Source organism: Lagenorhynchus albirostris, chromosome 9 (genome assembly GCF_949774975.1).
Source record: "Lagenorhynchus albirostris chromosome 9, mLagAlb1.1, whole genome shotgun sequence".
Lineage (NCBI taxonomy): Eukaryota > Metazoa > Chordata > Mammalia > Artiodactyla > Delphinidae > Lagenorhynchus > Lagenorhynchus albirostris.
The window spans coordinates 63,526,396-63,553,876 of record NC_083103.1 but is presented as its reverse complement, the minus strand read 5'-3'; the positions used below and the strand labels follow the sequence as shown (position 1 = coordinate 63,553,876).

The 27,481-nt window shown below is 39.0% G+C and overlaps 1 protein-coding gene and 1 pseudogene across 1 annotated transcript in view; one reads left to right on the top strand and one right to left on the bottom strand.

Moving 5' to 3' along the window:
* Nucleotides 1–24,488, bottom strand: part of TMEM135 (transmembrane protein 135) — a 240,191-nt gene extending 215,703 nt beyond the window's left edge. Inside the window, exon 1 of the mRNA XM_060160190.1 lies at nt 24,179–24,488. Within this exon, the coding sequence (XP_060016173.1) occupies nt 24,179–24,319 (141 nt within the window). The 5' untranslated portion in view covers nt 24,320–24,488. The remainder of the gene's footprint in view (nt 1–24,178) is intronic.
* Nucleotides 24,489–26,308: 1,820 nt separating this feature from the next.
* On the top strand, nt 26,309–27,134 carry LOC132525330 (cofilin-2-like; annotated as a pseudogene).
* Nucleotides 27,135–27,481: the final 347 nt, after the last annotated feature.

The window sequence follows — 27,481 nt, the reverse complement described above, 5'->3', positions numbered from 1 at the left end:
GACCTGAACACACATTTCTCAAAAGAAGACATACAAATGGCCAACAGGTACACGAAAAGATGTTCAATGTCACTAATCATCAGAGAAATGCAAATCAAAACGAGCTATCACCACACACCTGTTATAATGGCTATGATCAAAATACAAAAGGTGGTCAGTGTTGGTGAGGGTATGGAGAAAAGGAAATCCTTGTGATACACACACACACACACACACACACACACACACACACACACACACAATGGATTACTCAGCCTTAAAAAAGAAGGAAATACTGTCATTTGGGACAACTTGGATAAAACTGGAGGAAATAATGCTAAGTAAAATAAACCAGGCACAGAAAGACAAATACTTCATGAACTCACTTATATGTGGAATCTAAAAACCCACAGAAGCAGAGCAGAATGATGGTTGCCAGTGGCTGAGGGGGTGGGGGAAAATAAAGAAATGTTGGTCAAAGGATACAAAGGTGTAGTTATAGTTATGTAGTTATATAGGATGAATAAATCTAATAGATCTAACACACAGCACAATGACTATAGTTAGTAACATTGTACTGAATACTGAAAATACACTAAGAAGGTAGATTTCAGGTACAACTGAAACATTCACTTTGTTGCCACATTCATTTTATTGTGGCAGTTTTATTGTGTGGTTGTTTTATTGTGAAACTGAACCTGCAGTATCTCTGAGGTATGCACGTATATCAAATCATCATGTTTAAAAATAAAAGGTCAACACTAAAAATATGACATAGAGTTCTTTTTTCCCTACTTCTAAAATTGTATCCCTTTTTTTTTTAATAAATGGTACTAAATGAACTGGATACCTGTGTAGAACAAAAAAATTAACTTTGACCCCTTCCTCACACTATAGACAAAAGTTAATTTGAGATGGATCACAGACTTAAATTTTCAAAATATAAACAATAAAGTATCTAGAAGAAAACATAGACAAATATCTTTATGAACATTCCAGGCATAAGTCAAAAGTCAGAGACGGCATTAAGCATAGTTCATAAGGGCAAGTATGGAGACTGACCTGACTAATACAAAGGCTACAGACTGAAGACTGATGCAAAATTATAATGACAGGCCCCCAATTTAGGAGTTTCCCTTTACAAAAATATCACTATTAAACATCTATCAGGCCTATGTACATTTCATCTAATTCCTTTATTCTCCCTTATCTCTTTCCCCATGTGATTAATGCTGCACATTTGCCACACAAATGGTTGACTGGTATGAGGATTGCATGGCTGTGGAACAGAACACAGCTAATTGGCCCTCAAAGGGGCTGACCCCATGATCTTAGCCTTAGTACCAAACTTTAATCTAGCAGTCTTTGTTAGCCCCAGAGCTCGATCGTTAACTCTCCTAGAAGACTATTTCTAGAGGGTCTAACAAATCTAGATTTTTGGAAAATAAAAGTTTCCAATAAGAAAGAGTTGATTTTATGTTTTATTTATTTAATCACCAGCAAATAATGATTTCTTTAAAGCAGGTTCTCTCAACCTCGACACTACCTACATTTTGAGCCAGATAATTTGCTGCTGTGGAGGCCTATCCTATGCATTACAGGATGTTTAGCAGCATCCCTGGCTTCTATTCCATAATGCCAGTACCATACCCTGAGCTGTGACAACCAAAAATGTCTCCAGGGAGTACCAAGTGTCTCCTAGAAGGCAAAACTACCTTATTGAGAACAACTGCTTTAAAGAAAACAGCATAATGAATTTACATTTTTAAAATATTAACAGAATATTTATTTAACAAACACTTGTAACACTTACTATGTGCCAGGCACTGTTCTAAACACTATACAAATGTTAACTCAATCCTCATTAACAATCTATGAGATGGACATGATCGATATTCCCACTTGAGAGATTAGAAAACATGGGCACAAAGAGATGTGTTGCCCAAAGTCACACAATGAATAAGTAGGAAAGCAGGGACTGAACACAGGTAAGTGGATCCAGAGTCCATGCTCTTAACCATGATACCTGATGCTAAAGTCTGACATTCTAAATGAAGGGACATATCATTTATCCATTGTGCATGTTACAGAAAAAAAACTTGTGACTTACTAGCCCCTATAGGAATTCAGGCTGCCCATCCTGAAAGAAAAAATACTAAAATATAGGGAAAACAGAACTGAGATATATATATATTTTAAAACCTAATAAAATATTCATAAATTTGGTATATACATATACCAGTTATGTAGCCTGGGGGAAGACTAATAACTAAGGCACCATGATGACTCCAGGGCTGGAAATTACATTCCCAGTCTACAAGAGCTAAAAATGAAAGAAGACGGAAACACAATGTTCACAACACTAAGTCAGCAAATAAAAAGAACTAATCTCAACAGAAGAAAGTGGAACCAACCAGCTGTGCATCTAACTTTACTCTGCTTTCCTTCTCCTTCCAAGATCTCAGTACTTTTTAAATAAATGAGATAAAAGATATAAGTACTCAGCAGAATCAGCACATAGAAGGCCCTTAAAATATGTTTCCTTCTCTCTGCACAATGGCTCCCTGCTCTAATTCCAGTTCCTTTTTGTGCTGTGCAGGTTTGTTCTATTAGAGTGTTTTGAAGACATTTCTGTCTCTAGTAAATCAAGATGTTCGAAAAAATTAATTGAAATTAAAATAAGTATAGAAGAAGTTAAGTGGTCCTCGTGAGACTCAAAACTAAACCACGTTTTTATAGCACCGACTGATTCAAAATAAAAACAGAACTTCAATAAACAGAACTAAAGTAGAATATTCATCTCTGGTCAGAAGACTTCCTCTATTTTCTCTCTAACAAATTTCAAAACCCTTTTAAAAGAATAAGACCTCATTTTTAAAAAATATTTAGCATAATAAGGGAGGTTGAATTACTTTGTTGTCACATACAAATTTATATTGCATGTGCTGGTTAATTTTGTGTCAACTTGACTGACATTTTGTGTCAACTTGCCAAACATTCTGGGTGTGACTGTGAAGGTATTTCTGGAAGAAATTAACATTTTCAGTATACTGGGTAAAGTAGACTACCCTCCCTAATGTGGGTGGGCTTCATCCAATGAACTGAAGATCTAAATAGAACAAAACAGCTGAGTAAGAGGGAACTCCTCCTGCCTGCATGCCCTCAAGCTGGGACACTGCAGTCTTTTCCCACCTCAGACTCTGAGTAAAACATCCACTAGGCTTGTGTGAAAGCCTACTGGCTTTTGGACTGGAGCTTAGGCTACTGGCTTTCCTTGTTCTCAGGCCTTAGGATATGGACTATAAGGAACTACAGCTTGCCAACTGTAGATCTTGGAATCTCTCAGCCTCTGTAACTGTGTGAGCCAATTCCTTAAAAGAGGTCAGTCTGTCTGTCTGTCTCTCTCTCTCAATATATATTGTATGTGTGTGTGTGACACACACCACACACTCTCTCACATACAACACACACCACACACTCTCTCACATACAACACACACACACATTCTCACACACACATACACACACACGCACACACCCTTCAGGTTCTGTGTCTCTGGAGAACCCTAACAAATATACTGCATTTAAATTGCTGCCAACACTTTTATTTTTAAGGTTAAAATTATTTTTAAGCTACAAAAGCCAAATTTAAATTCTAAAACAAAAAGACAAGGAACCAAGTATCACAGACCAATATTTACACATCTTTCTGCAGTTTTCAAAGCTTTCACGTATGTACTATCTCATATGACTACCACAGCCTATCATGAAGTAGTTAAGACAGGACTATCATCTACTTATACATGAGGAAACTGGGAGTCAAACTATAAGTTGCAGAACAAAACAAAAACTCAGATCCAGTGCTCTACACCATGCTGACTCATCACATAGACAACAAGCTTACTAAAAACTACAAGTTTTCACTGGAAACAAACAAGACTGGCAGAAACACTCTCCTACAACCAAGGCTATAAAGAGTCACACAGACTCAGGGAAGAAGAGAGGCAAGGTGTTCAGGTCGGTACCCACACACTTAGGATGGGACACAGAAGAGGAGAGAGATATCATGGGCTGAGAGATCCTCCATGAGTCATGAGGGATTCAAACCACATATGTGACACCCTAGCCCCAAGGTCCAACATCAGGAAGACAAGTCCCCTTAGCTGGTTTGAAAACCAGTAATATTTACAGGAGAGCTCTAAGAAATTGAGACTCCGCTCATGAAGAACACGTGCACATACTTATTGACTCCGGGGAACAAGGCGGAGGAAGCAAACTGAGACTGCCTGGAGCTCTGGCCAGTTTCTCACAAGGGCCCCAGCATGCCTGGGGCCACACCTAGTGCCTGCTCCAACCTCTCTTCCTCTAGCACTGCTCCCCTCTGGGATGAAGCTGCCTTTGCCAGGAGGGGGAGAATGCACACTTAGAGAGAACAGAACCAGCTCAGACCCAGCCCTTAGGGCTTCTACTCCAGCACCATGGCACCCAACCACATCCCAAAGAGGGCAGTAATGACCACCAGAGAAAAAAATCTGGCTCACACTTGGCCCTGGATCTAGTCCATCAATCTCCAGCCCCACCTCCCACCAAGATGATAGCTGCCAGCATACCCTGGGTGAAGACAGGACCTCCGCTCACTTCAGATCAACCTCTCCCACCAAAGCCTAGGCACATGCAGACTGCATACAGATGTTCCCACATAAGGACATGCCTTCAAGATTGGGACAGGTAACTATTCCACCTGATTTCATAGAGACAGAGAAAGTTAAAATAAGCAGAAAGAGGAATTTGTTTCAAATGGAAGAACAAGAAAAAAACTGAAAAAACTGATGAAACAAATAAATAATTTACCAGATAAAGAGTTCAAAGCAATAGTAGTAAGAATTTTTACAGAACATGGCAAAAGAATAGATAAACACAGTGAGAATTTTAACAAGGAACTAGAAAACAAGCAAAAGAACAAGTCACAGCTGAAGAATACAATATGTGAAATGAAAAACACACTGGACAGTATTAACAGCAGACTAGGTGATACAGAAAAACACAAAAGTGATCTGGAAGATAGAATAATGAATACCATCCAATCAGAAGAGCAAAAAGAGAAACAAATGTTAATAAAGGGGACACTGGACTTCCCTGGTGGTCCAGTAGTTAAGAATCCACCTGCCAACGCAGGGGACACAGGTTCAATCCCTGGTCCGGGAAGATCCCACATGCCGCGGGGCAACTAAGCCTGTGCACCACAACTACTGAGCCCGCGAGCTGCAACTACTGAAGCCCACACACTCTGATGCCCAAGTGCTGCAACTACTGAGCCCACATGCTGCAACTACTTAAGCCCGCGTGCCTATAGCCCATACTCTGAAACAAGAGATGCCACTGCAATGAGAAGCCCACACACTGCAACAAAGAGTAGTCCCCACTCACCACAACTTGAGAAAGCCCGCGCATAGCGACGAAGACTCAGCGCAGCCAAAAATAAATAGATTAATCTTTTAAAAAAGAATATGTTTAAACTTAAATGACTATGAAATGGGGCTTCCCTGGTGGCGCAGTGGTTGAGAATCTGCCTGCCAATGCAGGGGACACGGGTTCGAGCCCTGGTCCGGGAAGATCCCACATGCCGCGGAGCAACTAGGCCCATGAGCCACAATTACTGAGCCTGCGCGTCTGGAGCCTGTGCTCTGCAACAAGAGAGGTCGCGATAGTGAGAGGCCAAAGCACCACAATGAAGAGTGGCCCCCACTTGCCGCAACTAGAGAAAGCCCTCGCACAGAAATGAAGACCCAACGCAGCCATAAACGAATAAATAAATGAAATTTTTAAAAAAAAATTTTTTTAAAAATGACTATGAAATGGAAAAACACAAACACGTGGAAAATAAACAGGCTATTAAAAATACAAAGGGTCAATGAAGAAATCAAAAAGGAAATCAGAAAATACCTCAAGACAGAACTTTCCAAAATTTATGGGACACAGCAAAAGCAGTTCTAAGTGGGAAATTTATAGCAATACAGGCCTACCTCAGGAGATAAGAAAAATTTCAAATAAACAACCTAATCCACCACCTAAAGGCATTAGAAAAAGAAGAACAAAGCCCAAAGTCAGCAGAAGGAAGGAAATGATAAAAGATCAGAGAGGAAATAAATAAAGTGGAGAGAAAAAAATTTTTAAACCAATAGAAAGGATCAATGAAACTAAGAACTGGGTTTTTTTTAAAGATAAACAAAATTCATAAGTTTTTAGCCAGACTCAAAAGAAAAACAGAGAGGATTCAAATAAACAAAATAAGAAGCAAAAGAGGAGAAATAACAACCAATATCACAGAGATACAAAAAACACATGAGAAAATACTACTAACAGTTATATGCCAACAAATTGGACAACCTAGAAGAAATGAATGTATTTCTAGAAACATACAATCTTCCAAGACTGAATCAGGAAGAAATAGACAATCTGAACAGAACGATCACTAGTAATGAAATTGAAATAGTAATAAAAAAACAAAACAAAACAAAAAAACTTCCTAGCAAACAAAAGTCCAGGACCAGATGGCTTCACAGAGGACTCCCACCAAACATATAAAGAGGAGGTAATATCTATCCTTCTCAAACTATTCCAAAAAATTAAAGAAAAGGGAACACTGCCAAAATTTATTCTATGAGGCCACCACTACCCTGATACCAAAACCACTATAAAAAAAAATTACAGGCAAATATCACTGATGAACACAGATGCAAAACTCCTCAACAAAATACGAGCAAACTTAATTCAACAATATATAAAAAGGATCTTACTCCATGATCACTGGGACTTATTCCAGGGATGGGAGGATGGTTCAATATCCACAAATCATGCCATGTGATACACCACATTAACAAAAGGATAAAAATCACATGATCATCTCAATAGAAAAAGCATCTGGCAAAACTGAACATCCATTCATGATAAAACAACTCTCATCAAAGTTGGTATAGAGGAAATACATCTCAACATAATAAAGGCCATCTATAACAAATGCACAGCTAACATCATACTCAGTGATGAAAAGCTGAAAGCTTTTCCTCTAAAATCAGGGACATTCTATCTAACTCTTACCACTTCTATCTCACACAGTACTGGAAGTTCTAGCCACAGCCATAAGACAAGAAAAAGAAATAAAAGGCATCCAAACTGGAAAGGAAAATGTAAATGGTCACTATTTGCAGATGACATGAGACTGTATACAGAAAACCCTAAAGTCTCCAACAAAAAACTATTAGAACTAATAAATGAATTCAGTAAACCTGCAGGATAAAAGATTAATATACAGAAATCTGTTGCTTTCCTATACACTAATAATGAACTATCAGAAAGAGAAATCAAGAAAACAATTCCATTTAAAATGGAAAGATATACCACGTTCTTGGATTAAAAGAATCAGTATTGTCAAAATGACTACACTACCCAAGGCAATCTACAGATTCATGCAATCCCTATCAAATTACCAATGGCATTTTTCACAGAACTAGAACAAAAAAAAATTTTTCATTTGTATGGAAACACAAAAGACCCCAAATAGCCAAAGCAATCCTGAGAAAGAAAAAAGGTACTGAAGGAAGTAGTCTCCTTGACTTCAGACTATACTACAAAGCTACAGTCATCAAAACAGTATGGTACTGGCACAAAAACAGAAATATAGATCAATGGAACAGGATAGAAAGTCGAGAAATAAACCCACGTACCTATGGTCAACTGATCTACAACAAAGGAGGCAAGAATATACAATAGAGAAAAGACAATCTTCAATAAGTAGCGCTGGGAAAACTGGACAGCTACATGTAAAAGAATGAAATTAGAACATTCTCTAACACCATGCACAAAAATAAAACTCAAAATGGATTAAAGACCTAAATGTAAGACGAGATACTATAAAGCTCCTAGAGGAAAACATAGGCAGAACACGTTGACGTAAACTGCAGCAATATTTTTTTGGATCCTTCTCCTAGAGTAATGGAAACAAAAACAAAAATAAACAAATAGGACCTAATTAAATTTAAAAGGAAAGGAAATCATAAACAAAGTGAAAAGACAACCTATGAACTGGAAGGAAGTATTTGCAAACAATGCTACCAACAGATTAATTTCCAAAATATATAAACAACTCATACAGTTCAATATCATAAAAACAAACAACCCAGTCAAAAAATGGGTAGAAGATCTAAACAGACATTTCTCCAAAGAAGCATACAGATGGCCAAGAAGTACATAAAAAGCTGCTCAACATCACTAATTATTAGAGAAATGCAAATCAAAACTACAGTGAGGTACCCTCACCCTGGTCAGAATGGCCATCATCAAAAAGTCTACAAACAGTAAATGCTGGAGAGGGTGTGGAGAAAAAGGAATCCTCCTACACTGTTGGTGGGAATGTAAATTGGTACAACCACTATGGAGATCAGTATGGAGGTTCCTTAAAAAACTAAAAATAGAACTACCATATGACTCAGCAATCCCACTACTGGGCATATACCCAGAGAAAACCATAATTCAAAAAGACACATGCACCCCAATGGTCACTGCAGCACTATTTACAATAGCCAGGTCATGGAAGCAACCTAAATGCCCACTGACAGACGAATGGATAAAGAAGATGTGGTACATATATACAATGGAATATTACTCAGCAATAAAAAAGGATGAAATAATGCCATTTGCAGTGACATGGATGGAACCAGAGATTATCATACTAAGTGAAGCAAGTCAGACAGAGAAAGACAAATATTATATGATGTCACTTATATGTGGAATCTAAAAAAATGATGCAAATGAACTTATTTACAAAACAGAAATAGATTCACAGACTGAGAAAACAAACTTATGGTTACCAAAGTGAAAGGTTGGCAGAAGGGATAAATTAGGAGTTTTGGATTAATATATACACACTACTATAAATAAAACAGATAATCAACAAGTACCTACTGTATAGCACAGGGAACTCTATATATATATATGTATCTTTTAAATAAATTTACTTATTTATTTATTTTTATTGGCTGCATTGGGTATTTGTTGCTGTGCACAGGCTTTCTCTAGTTGTGGTGAGCAGAGGCTACTCTTTGTTGCAGTGCACGGGCTTCTCATTGCAGTGGCTTCTCTTGTTGCAGAGCACAGGCTTTAGGCGCATGGACTTCAGTAGTCGGGGCACGCAGGCTCACTAGTTGTGGCTTGCAGGTTCTAGAACACAGGCTCAGTATTTGTGGCACACAGACTTAGTTGCTCCGCAGCATGTAGGATCTTCCCAGACCAGGGCTCAAACCCGTGTCCCCTGCATTGGCAGGCGGATTCTTAACCACTGTGCCACCAGGGAAGTCCTCTACTCAGTATTATGTAATAACCTATATGGGAAAAGAATCTGAAAAAGAATGAATATATGTGTATATATATATATATATATAACTGAATCACTTTGCCATATACCTGAAACTAAGACAATATTGTAAATCAACTATACTCCAATATAAAATAAAAATTAAATTTAAAAACTGCATCAAAAAGAACAAAATATCTAGAAATAAACTTAACCATGGAGGTGAAAGACCTATACTCTGAAAACTGTAGAACACTGACAAAGGAAACTGAAGATGATACAGAAATGGAAAGCAATCCCATGTTCAAGGATTGGAAGAATTAATATTATTAAAATGACCATACTACCCAAAGCAATCTACAGATTTATCAAAACATCCATGACATTTTTCACAGAACTAGAATAATCCTAAAATGTATATGGAACCACATAAGACCCTGAATAGCCAAGCAATCTTGAGAAAGAACAAAGCTGAAGGGATCACCTCCCTAACTTCAAACTACAGTACAGAGCTACAGTAATCAAAACAGTATGGTACTGGCAAAAAACAGACAAATACATCAATGGAACAGAATAAATAGCCTGGAAATAAATCCACACATTTATGGTCAATTAATCTATGACAAAGGAGGCGAGATTATACAATGGGGAAATGACAGTCTCTTCAATTAGTGGTTCTGGGAAAACTGGATAGCTGCGTGTAAATGAATGAAATTAAGATGTTTTATCATACCACATACAAAAATAACCTCAAAGTGGATTAAAGACCTAAATGTAAGACCAGAAACCTTAAAACTCCTAGGAGAAAACACAGGCAGAACACTCTTTGACATAAATCATAGCAATTTTTTTTTGATCTGTCTCCTAAGGCAAAAGAAACAAAGGCAAAAATAAAATAGGACCTAATAAACTTAAAAGTTTTTGCACAGCAAAGGAAACCACTGACAAAACGAAGACAGTCTACTGAATGGGAGAAAATACTTGCAAATAATATGACCACAAAGGGGTTAATATCCAAATGCATAAACGGCACATACAACTCAATATCAAAAAACAAACAATCCAATTTAAAAAATGGGCAGAAGGGACTTCCCCAGTGATCCAGTGGTTAAGACTCCGCACTTCCACTGCAGGAGGCACAGGTTTGATCCATGGTCGGGGAACTAAGATCCCAAATGCCACGCAGAGCAACCAAAAAATAAAAATATATTTTTTAATTTTTTAAAAAAATGGGCAGAAGACCTATATATAAATTTTTCCAGAGAAGACATATAGGTGGCCAACAGGCACATAAAAAGATGCTCAACATCGCTAATCCATCAGAGAAATGCAAATCAAAACCACAATGGTATCACCTCACATCTGTCAGAATGGCTATCAACAAAAAGACAAAAATAACAAATGTGGGTGAGGATGTAGAGAAAAGGTAACCCTAGTACGCTGTTGGTGGGTATGTAAACTGGTGCAGCCACTATGGAAAACAGTATGAAGGTCCCTCAAAAAACTAAAAATAGGGCTTCCCTGGTGGCGCAGTGTTGAGAGTCCGCCTGCCGATGAAGGGGACATGGGTTCGTGCCCCAGTCCGGAAGGATCCCACATGCCGCAGAGCGGCTGGGCCCATGAGCCATGGCCGCTGAGCCTACGCATCCGGAGCCTGTGCTCCATAATGGGAGAGGCCACAACAGTGAGAGGCCCGCATACCTCAAAAAAAAAAAAAAAACCCTAAAAATAGAACTACCATACGACCCAGCAATTCCACTCCTGGGTATACAGCTGAAGAAAAGAAAAACACTAATTCAAAAAGATAAATGCACCCCAATGTTCACTGCAACATTATTTATAATAGCAAAGATATGGAAGCAACCTAAGTGTCCATCAACAGATGAATGAGTAAAGAACTCAGTCATAAAAAAGAATGAAATTATGCCATTTGCAATAACATGGGTGGACCTGGAGGGCATTATGCTTAGTGAAATAAGTCAGACAGAGAAAGACAAATACTGTATGTTATCACTTATATATGGAATCTAAAAAAAACAAAGGAATGAATATAGCAGAAATAGACTCACAGATACAGAGAACAAAATAGTGGTTACCACTGAGAAGAAGGAAAGGGGTAGAGGCAAGACATGAGTAAGGGATTAAGAGGTACAAACTACTACATATAACATAAATAAGCTGGGACTTCCCTGGTGGTCCAGCAGTTAAGACTGCACGCTCCCAATGCAGGGGGCCCGGGTTCAATCCCTGGTTGGGGAACTGGATCCCATATGTCGCAACTAAAGATCCCGCATGCTGCAATGAAGATCCCACGTGCCACAACTATGACTCGGCTCAGCCAAATAAATGTTTTTTTAAATAAAATAAAATAAATAAGTTACAGGGATATATTATACATCACAGGGAATATAACCAATATTTTAAAATAACTTTAAATGGAGTATAACCTATAAAAAGTTTGATTCACTGTGTTGTACACCTGAAACTAATGTAAATCAACTATACTTCAAAAAAATATTAATTTTTTAATTTTTTAAATAATAATAAAATTTTTTAAAAACTAGGGCAACTTTGTTACTAATATATGCCAGAGAATACAAATCTTCAAAAGTTTCCTTATCTACTTACTCTTAAACCTCCCTGTAATGAAAATCATACCATCAAGTTTCAGTGATGACCATTAAGTTTATAATCATCTACTCTCAATAAAAGAGCCACTTTCAAATTTATAAGAAAGTTGACATAGGCTCTAAAGATAAACCTGAAAATATACTTTAGATATAATATTGAGACAAAATATGATCAAGAACAAAATTCAGATTGACTCCTGTGTATATTACAGCCATGTTCTAAACTGAGTAATACTAATATTTTTGGTAATGTAGGGGATAGTCTTGAAAACACACACCTGTTACTTCAACTTATTGCTATAACTCCCCATACAATACTATAATCTTAAACCAAAACATTTTTCATAACCTGCCATCTTCTGCATACTTAAGTACAAATATCCTGGGCTCTAATGTGAAATACCTTAATTAGTGAAGAAAAATTCAAATAATACACTTCCTACTGAAGAACTATATTCAGATGAAAAACAGAAGGTATGTACATACATTCCAGTCTCTCCAATGAGAATATCGCGTGTATTGAATTGAATCCTTAAAATAGAACTCTAGCAAACTAAGAGTTCAAGTCAAAGAAGTAGGGACAATTTGAGCAAGAGAAGAAAGCACAGATATCAGGGGACTATGCTGCTAAAAAAAACAAAACTGCCTCACCATCTGTTGTTATATGAAATTTTTTTAACAGAAGACAAAGCGATTCTCAAAAGGTTTAAACTGTACTTGTACTCACACATTTGCTAAAACTCACCCACAATGAAGTCTAACAATTAGCCCGTCAACTATTTAACAAATATAAAATCCCTTACTATTTTCTGATGGGGATAACCCTGACCACCTATTTAAACCAGAAAATAAATTTAACCATAAATTTAACCACGTGAAAAAGAGAAAAGAGCACAGAAAAGGAATGCTTTAAAAAGATGCTTAACTTCCCAGACCTTTAGACAATTTTGTCTAAAACAACCTTGATTTACCTTTAAATCAGTGAAGACAAATAGAGATTAAAATAGTTTTTCTAACATTTGTAACTGAAAATTTCTGACTACCTTAACTTAAAATACAGATTTTTATTAGAAGGAGGTTCGATTTCAGAGAATCTGTTAATCAAGGTATTTGTATGATCTAAGCTGTTTCATTACTGCCTTTGGCTTCAAGTTTAAGTAAAGACCAACGTCAAAAGGAAAGAAACCAAATTCTTGCCCAGGATACTGGTTTTAAGAAATCCTTAAATAATCTCTCTGTAAAGTAACTGCTTCTTATTTCTCTGAATTATCTCACACTAAAATTTGGGTTATGTGCCATAAATGTTAAGCCTAATACATATTCACTTAATATATGTATATATTCATATACTCACTAGGTTACTTCGTTGGGAAAGCCTTCCCAAACCCACCTCATGTAACACTCTCTAGCAACGTCCTGTACTTCTTATTAGCACTTACCACAGTTGAAATAATTTTTTGTATATTTCTTTTATCTTCTTATCTTCCCCCTTAACTGTAATGTCCACATACATCTTGTTCCCCCTACCCCTGTATTTCTGACACATTATAGGCAATCTGTAATATTTGAAGAGTAAAATGAGGATAGGAAAGACAGAGAAAATGAAGATTCATAGTAAATACAGTTACAGTAACACTCCCTGGGCTCCAAATGGAACTATGAGCACACTCTGAAATTCAGTCTGATCCTGATTAATTCAGTGTCTCCTGAGCTTGAGAGTTTCTAAGAAATAGGTCTGAAAAAGATGTCCCCGTGTCTACTTTTTTCAGGGTTTAGAAATCAAAAATGATCAGTATAAGTCTCCTTCCATCATTGCCAGTAGATACTGAATCCTTCAAGACAACTCCCAAACTGGACTAGTGACAATCCAAACTCCAAGGATCTAGTTAGAATCAAGAAATCAAAGCAACCTGACACATGTAGTGAGTCAAAAGACTATACAAAGTAAATGATAATAAGTTGAAAACACTGTAAGTTCAGCATTCTTATAAAAGGAACCTGCTCAAACCTGATGATACTTGAGCCAGCATTCGTCCCTATTTTCATACTCTTTTTTCACACATACATTCATTTCAATTAATATTTTTCAATGCTGCTGAAAGCAAAATTGCTTAAAATCTGCATTCATTCACTTCAGTTGATTCTCCTCAAGCATATCTGAAGAAGGAGAGAGCCTCATATACAATTTGTAACATCAATTTACAGGACCAATTTGATTCACTAATAAATCAGGCTCATTAACAAATACTTATTAACTACACTCCTAGTTTCCTCAGATGAAGCAGATACATCTCACACTAAACATGAAGGAAAAAATACACCCAAAAAATCACCACACTCTTTTAGAGGAGATCAATTAGTAGAAAGAAAGCTAAGATAGTGATAAATCAAAAGACAATTTAAAAGTTTGACCTCAGATCAACAGAGATTAAAATAAATCTTTAATAAAATACCACTGTTATGATAAAATAGTTTAACACCCTTAATCATCACAGCATCAACTAATATGCGTTACTATGTGCCCAGTATAGTCCTTGGGGATATAAATATATATCACATTCACTATATTATATAAGTAATGAAAAACTGTACTAATACATTTTTAATTAAATTTTTTATTGGAGTATAGTTGATTTACAATGTTGTGTTAGTTTCTGCTGTACAGCAAAGTGAATCAGCCACACATAAACATATATCCACTCCCTTCTAGACTCCATTCCCATAAAGGTCATTACAGAGCAATGAATATCGTTCCCTGTGCTATACAGTATGTTCTTATTAGTTATCTTTTATATACAGTAGTGTGTATATGTCAATCCCAATCTCCCAATTTATCCCCCCCCTTTCCTCTTTGGTAACCATAAGTTTGTTTTCTACATCTGTGACTCAGTTTCTGTTTTGTAAATAGGTTCATTTGTACCATTTATTTTAGATTCTACATACAAGCGATATCATATGATATTTGTCTTTCTTTGTCTGACTTACTTCACTCAGTATGATAATCTCTAGGTCCATCCATGTTGCTGCAAATGGCATTATTTGTTCTTTTTTATGGCTGAGTAATATTCCATGGTATATATGTATCACATCTTCTTTATCCATTCCTCTGTCAGTGGACATTTAGGTTGCTTCCATGTTCTGGCTATTGTAAATAGTGCTACAGTGAACACTGGGGTGCATGTATCCTTTTGAATTATGGTTTTCTCCAGATATATGCCCAGGAGTGGGATTGCTTGTACCAATACATTTTGTATAAATTTATTTATTTTTGGCTGCATTGGGTCTTCATTCCTGTGCGCAGGCTTCTCTAGTTGTGGCAAGCAGGGGCTACTCTTCGTTGCAGTGCGCGGGCTTCTCATTACGGTGGCTTCTCTTGTTGTGGAGCATGGGCTCTGGGCACGTGGGCTTCAGTAGTTGTGACACACAGGCTCAGTAGTTGTGGCTCGTGGGCTCTAGAGCGCAGGCTCAGTACTTGTGGCACACGGGCTTAGCTGCTCCACGGCATGTGGGATCTTCCTGCAGCAGGGCTTGAACCTTTGCCCCCTGCATTGGCAGGTGAATTCTTAACCACTGCGCCACCAGGGAAGTCCCTACCAATACATTTTGAAAAGACTTTCCAGGGGCTTCCCTGGTGGCGCAGTGGTTGAGAGTCTGACTGCCGATGCAGGGGACACGGGTTCGTGCCCCGGAGCGGCTAGGCCCGTGAGCCATGGCTGCTGAGCCTGCGCATCCGTAGCCTGTGCTCCACAACGGGAGAGGCCACAACAGTGAGAGGCCCGCGTACCGCAAAAAAAAAAAAAAACCTTTATTTAGCTCTTTATTAAGCAGTCACTTCAATTAACTCCCCTTCTCAAATTATCACCTAGCACACAGGCCTGGTACATATTCAATAAATAATGAATAAATTATAAATCTATTATTAAAGTCTTATACATTTTTTATCACTATCAAACCTTATACAGGTAGATCTATGGAACATAAGTTTGTGTTCCAGCCTTTCGATCCAGGTTGTCTTGTCATAATCAATAAAAGTAACTACTTACATGTATATTGCTTACGCACAAATTTGAGGCAAGGTTTTTTTTCTCAAGTCATAACTCATGAAAAAAGGAAGCCATACTACATTCATTTACTCCACAGACATGTTCATTTTTTGACAATCTGTTGTCCAATTTATTCCTCAGAAATCAAGAGCTCTCCATCCTAAATAACAAAACTTAGATTCAAAATTATAAAATAAATCATGTAAATTATATCTGGACAGAGGTGAATAAGCAAAGAGAAAAATGGTATGAAATGCAATCAAGCAACAGCCATGGCAAAGATTTCACATTTTCTGAGATGGAAAGCCACTGGAGTGTTCTGATTCATATTTTTAAAAGACATGAGATAGGTATTTGACCCCCATTTTACAGATGAGAACACTGTGGTTCACATATGTTAAGAGACTTGCTCAAGGTCACAAAGCTAGTAAGTGGCAGGACTGAGATTCAAGCCCATGCTCTTCCCACCTCTTAACAATACTTCCCAAAACTCCCTGCTCGACACTTCTCTGCAACACTCTTTCTTCTCCATCTCTTCATACCTCTCTGACTGCTTCTTTTTCTTTTTCCTCCACTCCAAAAATGAGCATTTAAGTTGTCTTCTCTTTCTAAACCCTTGCTGACCTAAAGACCTCTCTTCCTTGTTGACTTACCAGGGCTTCAACTTTCATCTCTATCTTATGACATAAAGAATATGTCATAAGAATAGAGATGAAACCTAAATCTCTAACCCCACCTTTTCTCTAGAACAGCAACTCTCCATTTCTCAATGCCTCTTGGTCATTTTCCACCCAGATATCGTACTAGTAGCTAAAACTCAATATGCCCCAATGCAATCCAGCATATTTCACTGAAGATATTTTTTCCAAAGCACTACCTTGCACATATTCCAATAAACGAGGCTTAAAATCTTACAGCTTCATTGCTTTCCTCCCCCTGCTTTACATCTGAGTCACTGAATCCAAGATTTCTATATACCACTGCCAGATTAAGCTTTATGAAATAACTTCAGGCATACTACCCCTGTTTGGCCACCTTTAGCGATCGCCTACTACAACAAATAACGTCCAAATTCCACCTGCCATTCCCCAAAGCACACCATATCCTATTCTACCTGAATGTCTTTGTTCAAGCCATTCCTCTCCCTTATCCCCCACCTATTTCTACCTTTCCAAATCCTGTTTTCCCTTCAAGGCCACTAAAATGCCATCTCTCTCATTAAGTTTCCCCTTATCTCCCCAGCCAAATATGACCTTCCACCTCCATCTCTCAAACCACTTTAATATGTACCTTATGGTATTTATCTCAATGAATTTTATTACAGAATAATACATGCCTAGTCTCCCCTCCTTCTTACAATATAAGAAGTATGTCCCATTCATTTTTTTTATTTTCCACCATACCACATAGCACACAGCTGCTATACACAGCAGCCTGCACATAGCAGACTCAATAAATAACTGGTAAATGAATAGGGGACAAATATTCCAATACTAACCATCAAGGTTCAGATATATAATATTACTAAACCTAATCATCAAGTCATCTCCCCTCAATTTGTGTATATTTTTCATCAATGTTTATCAGCAAATAATCATAAAAATATTTTAATGGGTCAAAAGTTCATGAAAAATATAATTTTCTAAATAGTAAATAAGAGGTCTGGTTATTCAAAATAATCTGTACCACAGTAAATCAACTAGAGAGTTGGCTATGAAGGCGATCCGATGGAAAAATCTGTCACCACGGGGATGACCAGAGTGGATTTGGATCCCTAACTTCTCCAGGTGTGCTTCTCTCTCTACCAAAATGAATGATTCTATTGAAGAGGATAAACTTTCCCAGATAGAGGATCACTCCATTTGATTTGAAAAGAATTTTCTAGTGACGAGGCAAAAAGAACTAATGCCGACATTGAAAAATACCTATTAAGGATTTGTTGAAGGCTTTAAAATTTTTTTAAATCAACCAAATATCCATTTTAATAAGAATCTACTGACTCAGAAACATGAATAGCAATAATTTTTATCCCCGATTTAGGATAACTAAAGGGGCAAACAATAGTAAAGAAGATTTGGTCACAGAAAAGGGTGAGTTATGAAAGTGTTTAGTACAATATGTCTTCAACTTTCAACTAGAAGTAACGTGCTGGAAGTGTGCGTTTTAATCAACAGAGATCAGCCAAAGAATACCAAGAAGTCACATAGAAAAACAAGTTCAACACACTCACAATCTCTTGTTGACAAATAGGAAAACTCATCATTTAATTGCTCAGTTGAAAGACAAAACTTACACGTCCAAAGGGATAATAACAAATCTTGTAAAAGAATCATCATTTACTTATTGACTAGAAAAATAAAATGAGCCCCCTCACCTCCACCCCTAAAGTAGGACTCAGGGAAAAATCAAAGCAGAATTAATCCATCATATTTACAAATTCCATGATCTCCAAATGTCAAACAATTCAAATATTCTCAGCAGTTTGTATTCCTTAATGACTTTGGTCTCTCTCTTTTTTTAAGTAAAAAACAAAAACAAATGGCCTATTACCAAAAATTTCAAAAAGTCTCATTGCTGGACTCATTTTCTCTACCTGCTAAAACACTGCCTTTAAAAACTCAGTGCACACTACATGCCAGAAGCACTTCATATATTATGCCACATTTAATCCTCACCAGGGCCTCCAGAGTTAAAATTTACCAAAACTGAGGCTTAGAGTAGCTAGGTAATTTGTCTGAGGTCACCCAGCTAGTAAGTAGTGAGCTAGAATTCTAACATAGGCAATTTGATCCCAGAATCTAGGATCCTGCCTCCTAAGTCATACTGAAATACAGAAATCTGAACACCATCTTGTAAGTGGAGTTAAGCTTGAGAAGTTTTGTAGAATTACCATTTTTTCCATAAAATAAAACTGTGTGAGAACATTAAAAAAACAAAAAACTCCATCACTGAAATTTTAGTCAGTGGTTTTCAAGCCTTTTGCAACTAAAGACTGTCCATAAGTTGTTGTTGGTTTTTTTAATTCCTAAGAAATCCAACTCCTGCTTAAGTGTTTATGAACTTACACTCTAACAAGTCTGTTAAGATTATAAAATTCAAGGAGAGTAAATATTAAGTAAACATTTTTATACTCTGAAGAAGGGTGTAAACATCTGAAGGTCGCTGAAGAAGCAGGTTTTTAAATCATTCCTTCCCCAAAGTGTGAAAGGCTCTACTCTGAAGTCAGCTAACGATAAATGCCAGTACCCTAATCTGGAGGTCCTGTGGAAAGACACCAGGAAAAACAAGATCTTAGAACCACCTGAGACAACTGAACAAGCTTTCCTTTTAGAAAAGGCACCTAAGAATTTGAACAGCACAGAATCCATCCTCCTAAATGGGCAACTGTGTATTCTAAATTTGCCACAAAGTACCAAGGGCACTATGCTTTCATTAATTTTAGTGGTAGTCAAGGGTTTAAACAGTTTAACAACTGTTTCATGTGAATGTGTGTAGTGATGGGTACCACTTATTGTGAATGCGTGGCAATAACTATATTCAAAATATAGCTTCCTCAGCCGCATAGCACAGGGAGATCAGCTCGGTGCTTTGTGACTGCCTGGAGGGGTGGAATAGGGAGGGTGGGAGGGAGGGAGATGCAAGAGGGAAGAGATATGGGAACATATGTATATGTATAACTGATTCACTTTGTTATAAAGCAGAAACCAACACACCATTGTAAAGCAATTATACTCCAATAAAGATGTAAAAAAAAAAAAGACAAAAAAAATATATATATAGCTTCCTGAAATACATTTTTGGTACATACTTAAATTATTAGCATATATTACAACATATGAAGGATTCTTTTTTTAAAAAAAAAACTACATCAAGTAAATTGATGATGATGTTTTTTACAAATCGTGAAAACACAAAGATTCACTGTGAAAAGGAATAGTCCATCTACATTTCAACATGGTTTAAGCATTAGAAGGTGAATACCAAGAATAGCTGTAGATACCAAGATGCGAAAAGCATGAGAGCAGATGTATAGAACAAGAGAGTAAATCTGGGGACTTCCCTGGTGGTCCAGTAGCTAAGACCCCATGCTCCCAATGCAGGGGGCCCCGGTTCAATCCCTGGTCAGGAAACCAGATCCCACGTTCTGCAACTAAGAGTTCGCATGCCGCAACTAAAGATCCCGCATGCTGCAACTAAAAGATCCCACGTGGGACTTCCCTGGTGGCCCAGTGGTTAAGACTTTGCCTTCCAATGCAGGGGGTGCGGGTTCAATCTCTGGTCAGGGAGCTAAGATCCCAAGTGCCTAGCAGCCAAAACAAAACATTAAAAAAAAAAGAAGCAATATTGTAACAAATTCAATAAAGACTTTAAAAATGGTCCACATAAAAAAAAAAAAAGATCCCACACACCACAATGAAGATCCCACATGCCACAACTAAGACCAGGCGCAGCCAAATAACTAAATAAATAAATTTAAAAAAAAAATTTTTTTTTGAAAAGAGTAAACCTGAAAGGAACAAAACGAATCAGTTTAGTACAACACACATGGTAATATTTCAAATGAAAAGCAGATATACAAGTAGATATATATATAGGCTCCAGAAAACACTCTTGACTAAAATTTTCCCCCAACCCAGCTTCCCTTAAACTTCTCCTTTTCTATCAATGATGGCAACAGCATCAGACTTGAAATCCTGGAAGCATAAACAAGCCCTCACACTGCCCTAATATTCTCAGTCTCTAAGTCTGTTCGTTCTTCCTATGAAATGCCTCTCCTGTGAAATGCCTCTAAAACTGCCCTTCCATTCTCTCTGGCACTACCTTAGACCTGCCAAATACTATCTCCTCACTCCTGAATTTTTCATGAATTCATTCATTCATACCTGCACTCATTCAGACACTTCCTGAAGCACCTACTGAAGTACCGTGCTAGTTCTGAATACAAACCACCATTCTAACTAGAGGTGGAGATACAGATCACAACGAATGCACTATTTTAATAACAGCAACGCTTGATTAGGGCCCCACTACATGATAGCTGCTATTCCAACACACTATTATCCATTTAAATCCTCATGACAACCCTAAGAGATGGGTATAGTTATCTTCTGCAAAGCAAGGAGACTAAGGCTCAAAGAAGTGAGATAATTTTCCTAAGATCACACTGCTAATAAGCTGCAAAGTAAGATCCCATGAGAACTGATTCTTTCTACCACTTGAGTGAATCTACTGCATCAACTCCTAAACAGTCTTTCCAATCCCGTCTACCCATTTCGACCAGATTCATCATCTGAAAGCACCATTCTGTACTTGTAACCCCTTTGTTCAAAAAAAAATCTCAATGGCACCTTTAGCCTGGCCTTCAGTCTTTGAGTCAAAAAAAAAAAAAAAAAAAACACCTTTCCTTTCCCTTACTAGCTCTGAATCTTGGAAACTGCTTAATGTCTCTAATCTTCAGTTTTCCTACCTATGAAATGGAGATAAGACAGAGTTGTGTAAGGATTAAATAAGAGAAAATACGTGAAGGTTTAAGCATATGAGTGTTCAATAAATAAGAGTTGTTATTACTCATACAGCTATACACAAAACTTCTGTTTCAGCCAATCAATACATGTACTATTCTTTTACGAAACCACTTAGATTTCTGCCTCAATTCACACTATTCTCCCTCTGCTCCATTAAGAATAGGTATCTTATAAATATCTAATACATGAATCAATACATGAATCAATGTCTGTACCTCCTTATCTTCAAGGCCCAAGTCAAATGCTACTTCTTCCAAGGAGCCCTCCCTAGCCGCCCTCAATGAACTTCACGCCTAACTTAAGTGCCACTGAGAGAATGAGGAAGAAAAAAATGCCGAATTATTCAAGACCTATTATGAACTAGGAAACATGATACATCTTCAGTGCATTATTTCACTTAATTCTCACAGAGAAAGACAAAGTAACTTGCACAAAGTCAAAGAGCTAGTAACTGATGAAGCTGAGATTCAAAATCAGAAGTGGCTGATCCCTTTTAAAAGCCCACTTCTTCCCACACCACCTTGTATCTTGGTACCCTGGATTACACATTTAATCAACAACTACCTAACACTGACAATGAGCAAAGTGTTGGTATATGCTCTAAGAGCCCCAGCAACCCATACAAATACAACAAACAAAACTGTCATGAAATAATGCTTATCCATACCACCTGCAGTGGACTCTAATTTTTTTCTATTCTCTTCTATTTCGCTTAAAATAAAATACTGGTCAGTTCCCACTAATTTTACTTCACAACCACTCTTGAATAGCGACCCAGCTATCTTGAATACAGATATTACAAGGCCAAATAAGATCGAGAATCTGTCCTCAAGAAGTATTTAATCTAGCTGGAGACATAATGGTAAAACACAAACTTTTCTTGACCCCCCTTGACCCCAGCCCACCTACTGGAATAGAAGGTGGGCTTCCATTGCTCATGTTCCTGTTGTCCCCCGAAATACCCTATCAGGAAACATAACCAATAAAGTATCTAGGCTGTAAATATGAAAAACATCAGGCCCTCAACAAACAATTGTTGAATGAATGGATGAATGAATATGTGAGGTACAATAAAAGTGCTATGGATTTTCAGAGGGAGAAATTACACACCATAAACTCTCTCCCCACAAACCTCATAATCCTCTAAGGGAAGGAACAATCTCTGTATTATTGAATACATCAAGAGCGCACTCATGTTTGTAGATATTCTATTTAAAAAAAAAAAATTGAGCTACGGACTGGCCACAATTCATGTGGAAAAGCAGATAAACATGGATCTTGGCCAAAGAAAATCAAGGAAGACATTTACAGCTCCAATGATAAGTTTATTATCAGCCTTTACTCTAGAGCCTAACTATTCAAACTGTGGCTCTTGGTCCAGAAGTATTAATATTACCTGGGAGTTTGTTAGAAATGCAGAATCTCAGGCCCCACCCAGATCGACTGAATCAGAACCTCCATTTTAACATTCTCCCCCAGTGGATTCCTAACACACATTAAAGTTTGAAAAGCGTAAGTATATATGACACAAATGAACTGGCTTCCGCTAGCTCAGAGAAAGTTACCATCTTCTCCTCTGTTATCTCTGTAATAAATAATCAGACTTTTCAAGAAGTACTACAGATATGGTCATGACACACCTTCAGGAATATGAGGGTATAAATCTAAATCATTACTCAATGAGAAGTAAGAATTGACCATCCACTGAACATTGGATGGAACTTTTAGAAAACATACCAAAAATAAATATACCTTTGCCTTCTTAGGACACAGGCTCTATTGGGCAAGAAAATAAGAGAATGAACTTCAATAGCCAAAGCAATAAATCTTTAATACCAAGGATGAGATTATTGAAAAAAAAAGAGATGCTGGAGAGAACATTTAAGAACAAACTTCTTTAACAATTCTCCATGATACAAACACGTATTTCCAAATATTCTCTATTTAAAACTCCAAACTTAGATTGCCCTACAGGTAAAGCTGTGTAATGAAGGACCTACCTGACATTAAGTCAGATCTCCTAAACATTTTTCACTGACTCAAAGACTGGAACCACCCTTTAAAACACCAAGCAAAGTCTCAACCAGGAGACCACTTTGTGAACTTGCAAAAACACTTGCAAAACCCTCAAGCTACGATCCTCTCATCCCAAACTGAGACAAGATCTGAGGCCACAGGGACTTGATGCCCAATATGCCCTCAAAAAAAAAAAAAAAAAAATGGGGGAGGAGGCCGCCCAAACAGGGGGAATTAGATGAGGAATGATTGCAGGCCATTTCTCATCGCCTCGCTGACCTACAACACCTCTCCACAGGGCAGGAGGGAGGGAAAATAACGCAGGCCTCTGAACTCACAATTTTAAGGGCCCCAAACTTAATCCTGAAGTTGGGAACCCATCTTCTCCCCAACAGGCATTCAGATGACAGCTCAACTTCTAATTCCCCTCCCCCTTCTCCCGCCCCCCGTAGGATCTGGGATATCCGCCCCTCGCGATCTCCCCCCATCCCACCCACCGCCGCCAAAAATACCCTGACCCCTCCCAATGAGAAATCGACACGGGGCGAGTGCCCCGGGCCCCTCCGGAGCACGACTGCACGCCCTGGCCCATTCTCCACACTAAACTCGCCCTGGGCGAGGAGCTGATGGGTCTCACCAAGTACAGGGGAGCATAGATCTTCAGGGACTCCTCCAGGGCGCCCCTGGTGATCTGCACGAAGGAGACCCCGCAGGAAGGGTGCCAAGTGTGGCCGATCTCGTAGCAGTTATGAGGGATGGACTTGCTGAGGGCCGCCATGACGAGGTGTCGCGCGCAGGGGCCGGGAGGGGGTGAGCCGAAGCTCGGCAGGGAGGAAGAGGGGCGGGCAGCGAGCGCCCAACCGCCGCGGGCTCTCAGGGCGTGCCGGGGGTAGGCGCGGAATAGAGGGGAAAGCTCAAGCGAGCGGGGTTACTCTAGGCCAAAGTCCTACGAGGTTGAGCGCTCAGAGCCCGGCAGCTCGAGGGGGCGGGGCGCGCATCAGGGAGGCGGGGAGAGGCGGAGCGTGCGCGCTCCCTCAAGCGGCCTCGGCCCGGGGCGCGCGCCCGCCTCTCGGAGCCTGGCTCAGCGCGGGGGCCAGAAGGTGAGAGAGCGCAGCTCGGGGACGCGCCCGCCACCCCCTCCTTTAGCTCCGCGCCGGCGCGAGCGCGCCGAGAAAGATGTACAAAGATAGGCGACTTGCGTAATATTGGACTCCAGTCTCTGTCCTCTAAAAGCCCAACCAAGTAGAACTGAGAGCAGTGGAAGAAAGGGATTAAATGTTTTTGTTGGGAGCTGGTGGAGGAAGACGATTGCCAGAGGAGAGCCTGGACAACCATCCTCCTCAGAACTGCCAGCTCTGCTACCCTAGAGTGCCAGGTAATAAATAGCTAAGGCTGCCTGCTGGTTGGGACGAAACTGCTCCCAATTACTGGGCTTTCTAAGCTCTGCAGTGCCTGAGAATGCTTGAAAAATCTGTTAGCTGTGTTCTTGCACTTCCTGTATGGGGAAAGGACAGTAGTAGGTCGTCCTCTCCAAACCCTGGGCCACTGAGCAGTCCTGTCTACAGCATACATCACAGGTGCTCGTCAGCCAAATATGTAACCCAGCAAGGACTCACATGCCCCAGGCTCAGAAAGCCAGACTCTGACAGGAGGTGTTTGCAGCAAAGTAAAGGTTTATTGCAGGGCGCCAAGCAAGGGGGTGGGAGACAAGCCTCAGATACACTCCCACTTGGCCTTTGAGTTAGGGGTTTCGTAAAAAGGAAAAACAAAGAGGCTAGGATTAATCAACATCTCGTGACATTTCTTTTTTTTCTTTTCTTTTTTTTTTTGCGATACGCGGGCCTCTCACTGTTGTGGCCTCTCCTGTTGCGGAGCACAGGCTCCAGACGCACAGGCTCAGCGGCCATGGCTCACGGGCGCAGCCGCTCCGCGGCATGTGGGATCTTCCCGGACCGGGGCACAAACCCGCGTCCCCTGTATCTGCAGGCGGACTCTCAACCACTGCGCCACCAGGGAAGCCCTCGTGACATTTCTTAATCGTAGTTTCAGGAGTCAGGATGTCTCGAATTCTCAGGCCAGGTGGTCCATGGCTTCGGGGTCTGTAAGCTCATCTTGCCCTGGAGAAACAACCTGAGTTTGTACACTAATAATGATATCTATAATAGCAGTTTTAGAACATTAATGATGTTATCACAACAGCAGTTTTAGTCATCTGACTAGTTGATTAGTGTTCAGTTACCACAGGATTGAGGTCAGGGGGGAAAAGAAAGGAAATTAAATTTTAGATAGAGAGATTAATCATAAACTCAGTGGGGGAACTCAGTTTTAGGGGGACTTGGCTTCAAATAGTACACATAGTAGAGGCAGCAGTGGTCTTAGAACTCATACCTGGCTAGAGAGATTGGCCAACAATTGGCATGACAAGGAACCTGTGCGGCCTATGAGTCTTATAACCCCACTAAATATCAGTTTCCTCACCTATAAATATCTTTCTAGTTTCCTTGGAATTACAAATTCTCAAGTTTCTTAAAGCAGGAACTTGCCATTAGACTGTTTAATATTACTTTTATGTACAACCTTTAGAGGAATCCCATTCATTCATTCTACAAATATTTACTGAGCACATACTATTTTCAGGCACTGTTCTAAGCTCTGTAGATTCAGATGTGAACAAGAGAGACAAGGTTTCCACCCACCTCTCCTCTCCTTCTCCTCCTCCTAGTGCCACAGAGCTGGAGCCAGAGCTGCCAATGCAGCCCCAGGCACTATGGCTTCTGGAGTTACAGTGAATGATGAAGTCATCAAAGTTTTTAATGATAGGAAAATAAGGAAATCTTCTACACAAAAGAAGATTAAAAGGAAAGAAAGAAAGGAAGGAGGGAAGAAAGAAGGTCTCTTCTGTTTAAATGATGAGAAAGGACAAATAATTGTAGAGAAAGCAAAGCAGATCTTGGCAAATGACACTGGTGATACCACAGAGGATCCCTACACGTCTTTTGTGAAGTTGCTACCTCTGAATGATTGCCAGTTTGCTCTGTATGATGCCACATACAAAACAAGAGTCTAAGAAAGAAGACCTAGTATTGATATTTATATTCTGGGCTTCTAAGTGCACCTTTAAAAAGCAAGATGATTTATGCTAGCTCCAAAGATGCCGTTAAAAAGAAATTTACATATATTAAACACAAGTGGCGTGTAAATGGCATGGATGAGATTAAGGAGCATTCATCACTTGAAGAGAAATTGGGAGACAATGTAGTAGTCTCACTTGATGGAAAACCCGTGCTTATAAAATGACAGTCAAATGCCATCTGGGTGTTAAGGCGCTTCCACTTCTGCAGCTCAGTCAATAGGAATAGTGTTGGATTTTGTTTTGGTTTTTCCCCTTCCCTAATGGGCCCTTTCTAAACAATGAATGAAGGAAATATCATTCATTTAAGCAGCCTATCAGTGATTGCCATTAGACTGTTTAATACTATTTTATGTACAACCCAAGGAATGCTTTCCCATCGTATTTTAGACAAAACAACTAGTTATATGAAAACTTAGTTATAAGTTATAAGAAAACTAAACAAGAGAATATGAGATAGGTGTAATAATAATATAACAGGATAAACTAAATAAGATAATAAAAGAGGAGTACTCAGATTGAAAGCCCAGAATAACAGTGGTAAAAAGATAAAAGTTTAACTGTCTGGGGACTTCCCTGGTGGCACAGTGGTTGAGAATCTGCCTGTCAATTCAGGGGACACGGGTTCAACCCCTGGTCTGGGAAGATACCACATGCCACAGAGCAACTAAGCCTGTGTGCCACAACTACTGAGCCTGAGCTCTAGAGCCCACGAGCCACAACTACTGAGACCACATGCCACAACTACTGAAGCCCACACACCTAGAGCCCGTGCTCTGCAACAAGAGAAGCCACTGCAATGAGAAGCCC